The sequence below is a fragment of the Dermacentor silvarum genome, chromosome 1, assembly GCF_013339745.2.
Source record: "Dermacentor silvarum isolate Dsil-2018 chromosome 1, BIME_Dsil_1.4, whole genome shotgun sequence".
Taxonomy (NCBI): Eukaryota; Metazoa; Arthropoda; class Arachnida; order Ixodida; family Ixodidae; genus Dermacentor; species Dermacentor silvarum.
Window position 1 is genome coordinate 268,043,498 of NC_051154.1, and position 12,081 is coordinate 268,055,578.

At 46.0% G+C, this 12,081-nt stretch overlaps 1 protein-coding gene across 2 annotated transcripts in view; it reads right to left on the reverse strand.

The window, feature by feature from the left end:
* Positions 1–433: 433 nt before the first annotated feature.
* Positions 434–12,081, reverse strand: part of LOC119437146 (three-prime repair exonuclease 1) — a 43,904-nt gene continuing 32,256 nt past the window's right edge. For both annotated transcript variants that reach the window (XM_037704217.2, XM_037704216.2), the window contains exon 6: positions 434–3,721. In XM_037704217.2, coding sequence (XP_037560145.1) covers positions 3,386–3,721 — 336 coding nt within the window. In that variant the 3' untranslated portion in view covers positions 434–3,385. The remainder of the gene's footprint in view (positions 3,722–12,081) is intronic.

The window sequence follows — 12,081 nt, forward strand, 5'->3', positions numbered from 1 at the left end:
CTGTTAACCATAAAACAAACAGTCTGAAAATTTCTAGTGAACATCATATGAATACATAAAAACATCTGCACAGCACAAGTACAGCCTCCCGCATTTTTAGCTTTATCGCGCGAGAACACTATAATGGTCGTCCGTCGTCCTGAAGGGAACATCGCATTAGACGACTCTTGCACAGGAGAGTGCTAGTACACTTGAGAGTACTTCTGCTGGTTTTGCTGATTACTACCGCTTAAAGTCGCTAAAATGGCGCGTGATATAGCTAAAAATGCTGGAGGCTGTACAATGTTCCTAAACTCTTGCCATGCACTCTCTAACCATGGTATTGTCATGCACTAGTGACCACAGAAAATGCCGTTAGCTAGACTTCGCTAATTAATATACACCCAAGTCTGTGCTATGAGAGCACATTTTGTTCAAATAATTGTTTGCACTGATCTTCAGACCTGCTAAGTAATAGCCTTTCGTCAACCATTCACAGCAAATGTGAGGGGGATAAGAGAGCAGACAAAAACACATTTTACACTGTGTTCATTACAATTTCCCTAGTGCCAGTAAGGAGTCGCCATAAAATGTTAAAAAATCTCTCCCGCAGTGGGAGGGAGTAGGATTAAAAAAAAAAAAAACATCAATGCACATACACCGACTGCATGTGCAATCACATGTGAAGACAGCGATTTCAAGAGCACTAAATGACTCATCTATGTTCCCTATCCGCTGCTGATCGCATTGTTCACTTGACGTGGAAACTTGGCCCACCCAGGCTTTCCCAAGGCACTTGCTACTGCTGCTGGGCACTGCTCGTGGACAGCAGTGGCACAATAAGCTCGACCTTCAGCCATTGTGGTGGCAACATAACGTGCCTGTTTAGTTATGGTATGGCATTCAGTAAGAGACATTTGAGTCCCCATTCACACTTAACAACAGCCTTCCGCTGTTTGCAAGTTGTACTCTCTTTGGCAGACAAAACCTTGCAGAGGGGCACCATCTCATTTCAAGGACAGCAAATTGTCCCACCATGCCAAACCCTGGCTCTCTATACAGTCTAATTATGCCACCCACTAAGTGCAACACAAACACCTGCAGCTCAGACCGATATAGGGAGAAGCACCTCCCAAAATGGTCTATTGGCGTGCAATGAAGAGAATCGGGAGGAGAGGACTGAGAGGTGTCACCAGAGAAAAAGAGCAACAGACGAGAACTGACAGTAGCCATGCCACAAACACGTTTTCAATGTTTGATGAGCCATGTACTGACATGAGTAAATGATGAGGAAAATGAGAAATTGATTAGGCTACATGGCCAAAGTAATGATTACAAGTCTTTAGCGTAATGCAATTAACTTGAAGACATGGATGTAATGAAGAAAAAGTGACACACAGTGTAAATTAACAACTTCAGATTAATAAACTGACTCACTGCCTAGTGCGATACCAAGGCAGGCAGTTTGTTTAAAATTCTAGATGCAGCAAAAAAAATAATAAAAAAATAAGAGAAATGTTTTGTACTATTCAGAGAAGTTCAATGCTTATGAGGACAGACAACAAGAAATGACTACTTGCTTTGCAAGCAGTTGATTTCTATGATCACTAATAAATAAAAAAGGTATCACAAGCTCCCTAAAACCAACTCAATTTAGTAGACATACATGACGCAAAGACATCACATGCTAATACTCAGAAAGACAGTATTTCCTAATTGAACACTGCAAGACACGAGTAACAAATCAAGACCAGGATTTCTCTAGGCATGACCAATGCAAAACAAGCATTTGTTTGATATCAGATTGGAGTGTCACATTTGGTGGAATTAAGTGCCTGTTAAGCCTCCTTGCACTTGCTCAACCAGGAACAAACTCAATTATGAATTACTGCCTCTGCTCAGTTGGGGGACTAACCAAACATGGCTTATCCATGTATACTGGTGCAGCACACAGTGGCAATACACCTCAACAATCCCGAAGTGTTTGCAGCAGTACCAAGCTACACAAAACTTGGTGCAATAAAATTGAAAGTAAAGGCAGGAAAACTCCCGTTTCCAGCAATTCAAGACTAGCACTGCCTCACACAGAGCGGCAGCAAATTGGCAGCTGACCTTAAAAAAAGAAGAGAAATGGTCGTTGCACTTCGTGAAGTCGCTAAGAGTCACCAAAAGGGGGAAAAAAAGAAAGCACTCTTTAAAAAAAGGGTGAAATGAGACATAGCGGCAGGTGGACTAAGTGTTTGCAGCAGTACCGAGCTACACAAGGCTAGGTGCAATAAAATTGAAAGTATTTCCCCACAGATTCCCTGCAATGACAACCTTGGTGCAGTGGTGGTCCAGCCAGTTTAAGAATTGGAGCAATTTTTGGAGCAGGAAAAAAACTGTTTTATAGCAATTTAGGAGCAGCCACATTAGCACTTTGTAGCAGTTCTGTAGCACAAAATTTTGCGTTTTGTATCAGAACAAAAGTGCATGACATTTGGTGCAGCTTATTGCTACTACACAATTGTTAAATACTTCTTTAGAGCAAATGGACACAGAGCAAGACAGACTGACGCAGCCATTTACTTCGCATGCCCCATCAGAAAACATTGCGAACACACTTTATTTACCTATGTAAATAGCACTTGTAGACTACTGAGAATAGTTTGTAGACTACTGAGAATAATAGAAAAGCGACCAGAAATGCAGAAAAACAATTTTGTGCAACAAAAATGCCTAGCCGCGGGCCCGAGGAGTCGACGCTTGATGGGCTTAGTCGCACAGTCCCAAGAGCCGATGCGCGAAATGCCTAGCCGCGGGCTCGAGGCGCCGACGCTCGATGTGCTTAGTCGCGCAGTCCCAAGTGCCGATGCGCGAAATGCCTAGCCGCGGGCCCGAGGAGCCGATGCTCGATGTGCTTAGTCGCACATTCCGAAACATCGAGTGCTGAAAGGCTTAAATGTGTGTCCGATAGAGGATTGCGTGCGCTAAGCTTGGTCACGAAGTCTGCGTCGCCGATGCTCGGAATGCTTAGCCGCGGGTCTTTCCACAAACGGAGGGATCGGCCACGCTACTGCGATGTCCGCGTAGCGCCCAAGGCAAAGGTGGCGTGTAGGCGCACTTGGCGCAAGTTGCACTTCAGTGGGTGCAGCAAGGCGCAGACAAGTAGAATTGTAGCAAATGGCGCAGTTGGACCACCACTGCTACGTGGTAGGTAGGCACCAAAACCTTAGATTAGAAAACAAGGCTCATTCGACCGTGCACCAGTGATGATGATCACCCATGCGAAAATCACAACAGTCCATAAGGGGCTTGCAGAATAAGCTCCAGGGGGATGGCACACCTCGCTCAACCAAATTTGCCAGGATATTTAAGCGATGCAGACAAGGACATTGTGCAAAACCCATGGGGGCTGCTGTTGCAATCACCAGGTACGACGGGCATCAGCTAGGTGTGCCGCGTTGGCATCAACGTAGGCAACGAAAGCTGCTTTCTCTGTGTGGCACACCTTCATGAGGTCAACGCAGTCCTGCTCGGCGTGATGTGCATTGGAACGGCGTCCACAGAAGCGCTTGTAGAGCTGGTCAAGTGCATAGGAGTTCTGCTTGCTGGCAGCCACTGATCCACGTCCCTTCTTGGGTGCCGGAGGCAGCACAGGCCAGAGGTGGCGCACAGCTTTGAGTGTGTCGCAGCATGCCAGTCCTGGTACACCCAGAATGTTGTCCACATCACCACTGCCCGTGGAAAACACCAGTTCATCCTAAAAAGGGGCAAGGAAATATATTCTTGAAGACACTGTATTCCCAGATAACATGCCTGAATTTTAGAATCATTTGAAAAGTAGATTGTTGAGTTTTCTGCCTTCATAGCCTTGAAGAGCATGGAAACACAATATTCAGGCTTTCTTTTATACTGGCTTTTTGCGTGCTACTGCTGTTAAAATATCTTCATTTTTAGGAGTATATGTCGCACAATCCTGGGGATGAAGTCATACTACAAACCACATTATCTTGAGGAAGCTTGAGCACAGGGCTAACTCTTATTTCCCCACTCAAGTATACGTACAAGTTCAATACAGAAACATCCTGATCAGGCAACTGAAACCCAACTGCAATAAAATTAACTGCATTGAAAAGAAAAATTCAAGTTAGCGATTGACAGTTGCAGAATATTGGCACAGGCACTCAAATATTTCATTAAATTTACAAAAATCACTATAGTTTCAAAGAAAATAGCAACAGAAGCTGTTATCACAATTATGTTAATTGTATGCAAATGATCCATAAAGCAGACAAACGCGACTTATAACACACGCCATTATACAGTGTACTTCAATCTGACTCCACTTAATTCGATTTTTTGTTTATTTCGATCCGTAAAGAAGGCCCCAGCTGCTGCTTCATACATTTCTACGGGACCGAACTTTCATTATTCCAATCCTGAAATTATCTTTTGCTGGATAATTCGAACTTGGCTGGTCATCACGCACGCGCCCTGACCCCAATGTTGACGGGAGTGCTGACTCGAATAGCGGCAGCTTCTGTCTTGGCGACGCTCAAGGTACAGTGAATGCTTCAAACACTTCACCTCCCGCCAAAAACGCCCATTTTCAGCCTGCCCCAGGAAGACATTAAAGCAAAAAGGTAGCTCACAAAGAATTATTACAGTATTTATTCGATTCTATAGCAAGCCTATCGCCAGCCTATAAGAAACCAAAACCATGTTAGCAACAGCCTATCCTCAGAGCCAGCCTAGCCAGTGACATTGCTAAAGCCGTCACAAGATGACGTCAGAACGAGTTCTCGCAAAGCATGATGATGGCGATGCACCGCTTTCAGTTTAATTACGAAAGCACATTCAAACTACAAGTGATTTTACATGTTAAGATAGAGGAAACAAGTCGCGTCACATGCGTCGCAGGGCGAACTAGCAATGTGGTTAGTCTAGGCGTGGGCCACCCTACTGCTTGCAATTGTTGCGAAGTTATTTCATAAATGCAGAATATCAAATGTGCTATAGACCGTACAAAGGGCATGTCATTTCTTATAGACAGCGATAACATGCTGTCATCGAGTGATGACAATGGACATTAACTAAACAAGTTTCCATGCTGTGGCAGTAAAGTTCACGGGCTTAGTATTTTTTCTTATTGCCAAAATTGGAGGGACGCTATGTTTTCCTTGCTAAAAAATTGTGTGTGCATTTGATTTCTATTTTGTTTAGGAGCTCTAATGTCTTTTCTACGTTAGTTTTCTACTTTGAACAGGTAGGCATTTGTTTCGAGGCTGTGTGCAAATGCAATAAACAACTGATTTTTCAGACATGTCTGATAATTCACATGCCTTCGCGGCTCCGCCACATACCCCTAGAGCCAATGTATAAGGACATCTGAAATTTAAGCAGCTGAAACCCTTCACCATCCGATTTTTCAGACTTTTTGCAGTGACCGCAAGTTGAAAACGGCATTAATGAAAGCCACCATCGCCACCATTTTGATTATCTCACAGGTTTGAACCAGCACTCTTGCACACCAATCCGCTGGCAGTCGTAGCCACCGCAGCCATTTGTGTTAACCACATGGTGTTTGGTGCGTGGTCATGAGGTTGTTTTGTGTTGTCGTACTCTGCAACGCTAGGCCTAGGTACTTTGACATTTGATACCAAGCTTCCTGCTGTTCAGTGCCATGTTCTTTATTAAAGGAATTCGCCGCTGTAAGAAATGGCACTAACTCCACCTTAGTCATCCTCGTCGATAGCATCGAAGTGCAGAAAGCATGGCAAGGGTCTAAGAAGCATTGCATAATGCCGGTTCCCAAAAATCAGCTTTGCCGCAATAAAGCGGTGTTATGCGGTTAAGCATACACAATGTATTGAGGTGAAGTATACCAATAGTGGAATGGAGCCACTGTCAGGACACAGTATATGATCTTTAATTGACCACGTGCGCATCCGCTGTCTCCTGTCACAGTACGATCACCAAGATGTCTGATAAGTATTATACTGGCAGGCCTTCAGAGCTATTTCAGACATGGCTGTGGCAATTTCAGCCCTTGATGGTATGGCATTCAGTAAGAGACATTTGAGCCCCCCACTCACACACTCACACTAAACAACAGCCTTCCGCTGTTTACGAATTGTACTCTCTTTGGTAGAAAAACCTTGCAGAGGGGCACCATCTCATTTTAAGACAGCAAATGGCAGTAAAAAGCATGCATTCATTTGTTCGCACTGCTCGATTTTTCAGACGTTTTCGCTGTCCCAAGGGAGTCCAAAAATCAGACGCTGACTGTACTGAGAAATGAATCGCCAGTGTGCTGCGGCATTTTTGCTGCCTCTTATTTAATTCAACCCACCAGATAATTCGACTAATTTTGTCGGTACCATCAGGGTCGAATTAATGCAAGTCAACTGTTTACTGGTATTTTATTGCCTGTGCACAAAAATCGACATGAAGTAAGACCAACTTTATTAGTGCACTTATTAAGCTACATCTGCATGTTTCCCAAGGGACTGTTCGCCATAGGAATTGCCACAGAGCCACATGGAAGCAGCCACTGCAATCTATGGGTAGCGCTGTCAATGGCAGTCGTGGGAGAGGGTGTTTAGAGCAATAACTCTACTACTCCAGGTACAAACCCAGAAAATGCCTAGTTCCATAAATCTGACCTTTAAGCTCAGCCAAGGTCAAACTGGGACTTACAGGGGTGTGACTGCCCAAAGTCATTTTGGAGCAATTTGGCGCAGACAAAATTGCATTTTGGAGCAGCTTAGAGCAGAGTAAATTTCATTTTGGAGCAGGCCAATCTGAATTTTGGCAGAATAATGTAATATGGCAGTGCACTTCGAAACCACAGTGAAACAGAATAAACCAACACAAAGCGCATACCAGAAGCACGCTTTGTAGCTATAGCATAATAGGATATGGAAGAGTGGGTCGAGCAGCGGCACGGCGCATGTTTTCATGTAAAGCAGGAAACATGAGTTGTAACTACAATCGAACTACAGTTAAGCCTGCTTATAACGAACCTCTATATAACGAATTCCTGGATATAACGAAGTTTTTCTATTCCCCGTCGTTACACCATAGAAGCACATGTATTTGAGACTTCTACGTAATGAAGTGGCAGCGGGAGACCCCCCTCGAAATAACGAATTTTCCCCGCTGACAACCTAGAGATTTCGCCTGAAATTTTGTAATCTTTGCGCGAGCAGCAACCGGAAGCACCTTCTCCGCCGCGACGTAGAGCTTGGCGCGCTCGAATTCACAGTGACTGTGAGCGCACGTGTGCGTGCAGTGCGCGAGACGGGCCTGCATCCCTCGACCTGCCGATCTTGCCGCTGCGGGTGTGACCTTTCCCCCTCCCTTCATTCAAATCTGATCCCACCGCTTGCTGCAGCTGGCCTAGCCCGCCAAGCCGGCACTCTCCTTTTCGAGTTGATGTTGCCGAAAGAAAAAAAAAACTTTTTTTTTTCAACTAGGGCGCCTCGATGCCAGCGCCGCTTTACAGGGTGGGGACAGCTATGAACCGCCCTGCGCCGCCGCTCTGGCTTTTTGGCGCCATGTTGGTTCTTTCGCGCCGGCTGTCGAGCTGAACGGGCGCGCGCTCCATTTGCTTTCTTTGTGGCGTTGTGGTGCGAGAGCTCGTGTTTTGCGTAGTCTCTTGTGATGTTCGTGCTTGTTAACGAAACATGACTGGCTGCTTTGTCGCTCTGTGCACAGGATGGACCGCAAAAGAGCTGTGGGTATTTTGTTACCCCCGCGATGTTGAACGAAGGAAGAAAAGGGCAACGCAAGTAAAATGTGACAGCTGGGTACCGACAGACAGAACGAAGATATGCGAGAGAGGATCATGATTTTGTTAAGGATAATGTCCCTTTGCAATACTTTTCATTTTCACAAAGAAGTTGCTTGTATATGTTGGCGTGCCTTTTCTAGCGATTATAAGGCTGCAGTATGGTGTGATTGCCGTGTTTGACTTGTTGCAACGGCGTAGGTTTATTCTATACGTTTGTGAATTAGCCTTTTCTTTTTGTAGCTAGAAGTATTGGGGCACTTGTAAACTCGTTTCCTGGATACGCGATCGATGACAGTACCTATACCTGGTCGATTTTTTTAAAGCAGAAATTAAACAAGCACAAAGCATCACTCAGTCGGAAGAGAGTGATGAGAGAAGCAACTTCATTCTCGACTTAGAGGAAGTTTCTTCCCTTGGGGAAGATGTGCTCGCCCACTTGGCACGCTTTTTGTTAAAGCAGGTTATCCACATTGTGGAACAGTGCTCTGTGTGCATGCTAGTGGCTGAAAACCTGGACAGGAACACCACCTTGCTCAACTAAATGAATATGTCCAAGGCGGCAAATTTTAATTTATGCAAGCAGACAAATTCTGAACTTTGTTTTTTAATGTGAGGGTGTTCTCAAGTCCTTTGCTGAAGCTCAAGATCTGAGCTGTCTGAGAAACACCATTGAAAGCTCTGAAGAAAATTATTGGAAAGAATGTAACCTTGCCAGAAAACCCATGTTATTAGCACAAAGATGTGGTTGAAAAACTTCTTGAGCAATTTGTGTCCACATATCTCCGCATCTATCTCCGATGGCTTAACACTCCTGAAAAGGCAGCTGACAAGCAAGACTGTAGCAGGTACGAGCATGCAGTAGGGCAACCACATTTTAACCAGATAACCTCGCTGAGAGTTTATAAAGTGGATTAATTAGTGCTTACTTCTGTAAATAAATTGTGTTTAAGTGTTGAAAACTGTTCTCAATGCATTTTTCGTCAGCAGGCACCTGAACTGCTGCAGGCCTACTCTCCAAATTTTTCTCCAGGTTTTATAAATATGACAGGAAAACCCTAAGAAGCAAGAACTATTAAAAGAGCTTCAAACTTAACATTCCATCAAGTGTACAATTCCAGTAATATTTGTGGGTCGTTTACCAGTGAAATGAGTAAATAAAAAAGGGGGTAACCTCGCAAACAAATCGTGCTACCTTCAGGTTGCGATACACGCGAAAAGTGTCGGACTTCTTTTGAAACGAGCACTCTATGCAAGCAAACTGTTTATAAGATGGTAAAGCAGAAAATCTGCATTTAAATCGCGTCAGTATCACCCTTAGGACGCCCGCCGCCCTTTCTTTCTGCCCAATGGCTAATCTACAGCGGCCACACGCCCAGCGCCTCCATATTAGAAAGAACCATGATGGCGCCGAAAAGTGTGGGTGTCCCCACCCTGAAAGCGGCAATGGGCATCGAGGCACCCTATTTTCAACGCGCTGGCAGCGCCTCTTTGGTTACTGCGCAAGTCTGCGCTTCAATTCACTAACCTGACACTAGTGACACTATACGACGCCATCGTGTTGCTCGCTCTTCGTTTCTGACGCCTCGCGCTTCTGCGAAACGACGCATTCACGCATCCAGTACCTGATGTGACATTTCAAGGGCGAGTACTTCGACGAAGAAACGCAAGATATTGACTCTTGAGGACAAAATGGCTATCCTGGACGGCGTTGCTGGAGGCCAAAAAAAAAAAAAAAGGCTGTAGCTGCCAAATGTAGCGATAGTTGTATTTCTGTATGAAAGCATGAGGTGTGCAGTACTGTAAAAAACTTTTTCCCTCTAGTTTGGTCACGGAAAACGGGTGTGCGTTACAATCGAGGGCGCGTTAGAATCGAGCAAATACGGTAAGCGTTTCTTTTTCAAATTTTCGTGCCGAACCTGCATATAATGAAACTAGGCTTGTGCGAATATTTGATATTTTCGAATAGTTGAACGAATATAGCACTATTCGATATTCGCTTTGATTTGAATTTTGGTATTCAGAAATTTCGAGGTATTCGGCTCAAACGAATAGCCACATGCGGCAGGGAGAAGGCGTTTTCGGAAGTTTCGGTTTTGGATTCAGAGATACTTTTCCCAATGCAATCCAAACCCCAAGCCAGGAAAACCGAACTATACTCAAAACAAAGGCGTACAAAAACGCATCTCGTCGGCGTGGTGGTGTGGTCGATTGCGTCTAGTGGGCGACTCTGTCTCTGCCGCGGTGGCATTTGATCAATCCCAGCCGCCTTGGACCACTTCAGAGAGCACCATGAAGGGCTCGCTGTCCGTGGCCACTGCCGGAGCACACATGCCGAAGCCGTTCTCACGCAGCGTGGCGCAATTTCAGTCAATTTTCTGTGTTTGGCGCAGTAATCTGCGTTTGTATCAAAATGGCGCAATTGGCGCATCAGTCCCACCCGAGGACTTAGCCTGCCACTACCAGTGGCTGCTGCGTACGCCACATGGGCACCCATATCTTGAAAGCGATCTGCGATGTGGACAAAGTGTGCGGTCGTCATCTTCAAAGCGATCTGCGATGTGTACAAAGTGCGCCGAGTGCTGGTAGCTTATTATGCGCTAAGCTTTCAACACTTAGTTCGCGTTGAAGTGAGATGCAGCATGAAGGTCAATTCGCTCGCTGCTGCTGCTGTGCCAAGCAGCATCTCTGTATTCTCTTGTGCTAGATACAGAAGTTGCTGAAAGCACCAAGCAGCATCTATGTCCTTTCCCAAACCAAGCAAAACCGTGCTATCGCTCGACAAATTTGGTTTAACTGTGTTCAACCACGGCAAACTTCTTTAATGCAGGGATTGATTACTTTAAAAGACAAGTCAAGTAAAGAGCATGTTGGTACTGCTATATTTAGTGCTATTAAATGGGCTATTTGATGACGAGATTCTTAATTTATGTTACCAGTGCAAAGAAACCGAACACGAAGAGAGAAGCAGACACCCCAAACACTGGAATTTCACGGGGACACACATGAATTCAAATTAAACGAAATTTGAACTAACGAAAGTGACAAACAGAAGGCTATACAGTAAAAGCTCGATGATACGAATCTCACGGGGTCACGAAAAATATTCGTATTAGCCGAAATTCGTATCATCGAAACACAATTAAAACTACTGTCGAATCTCGATAATTCGAACTCGAAGGGGCCCGAAAATTTGTTCGAATTAAAAGGACGTATTTTTGAGGTATTCGTGCACCATAGTACGACGCACGAACGGTGCGAGTCGTGAAATATCGCAGCGCGCAAGCGCATAGCAAGCGCGGGCCACAAACTGCCCACGCCGGCTAACGGTCGCTTCCCGATAACGACAGCAAACGAAGCTTCAGGGAGCGAGCGGGCGGCGCCGGCACACGGGTGCGCGCGGAGACCGTCGAAGGTGAGGGAGGAGGGCGGCCGGGAAGCGGATTTGGCTGCGTCAACTCCGCCGCTTCGGTGGCTCCCTTCGCCCTCCCTCTCAACTCCCTTGTAGCTCTCACCTTCGACTCCGTGCGCACATCTCCGTGCGCGCCCGCCGCCGTGCTGGTGCCAGCTTATTTTAGCCGCCCCCTGAAGTTTCGTTTTCTGCCGTTATCGGGAAGCGAGCGTTTGCGGACGTGGCAGTTTCGTTGGCCCGACTGTGCCTCCGCTGCTGCGTCCCTCTGCGCTGCTGCCGCAGCGTGCAAGGTCAACATGCGACTAGAAAATAGAGAAGGGTTCACTGCCATTTTATCCGCGTGGCTGAGACGTCGGCACTAGTGTGTGCTAGAATACGGTTGTCTAGAACACTCTAGTTGGCACGTACACTCTTGTTCCAGCGCGATGCAGAAACGGCGACCTTGCAATTTGAGAGAGAAGGAAATTTCCGCCGCGGGTTCTTTTTTTTTTCCCCCCCCGTTCCTTCGCGCGCGGCATTGAGGGGTATCTCCTGAGCTTTTGCTCTGTGGCGGTGTCGGAGCAATGCCGGTCGGAGGCGCCGCCGCGTGATTTGGCGCGCTGCTAAGAGCAGTGTTGGTGCGCGGTATGTTCGAAATAAGCGTGTTCGAATTCGCTTGCTTCGCGTTGACGTTGAACGAAAGCATGTTTTTCATGATAGTCTCGCTGTGCAACAATTGTGCTCAGTGTTGACGTTGCGAGGCCTAGCTCCTTAGCCAACTCCGTCCGCTTCCTCTTGGGATCCTCATCGACCTTTCGAAGAATGTCTAATTTCTTTTTAAAGGAGAGTGCTTTCCGCTTGCGAGACATAGCTCGCTGCGACTAGGCAAAATGGCACAAACACGAAGAACGCGGCCTGAAGCGCAGCAGCCACTCCA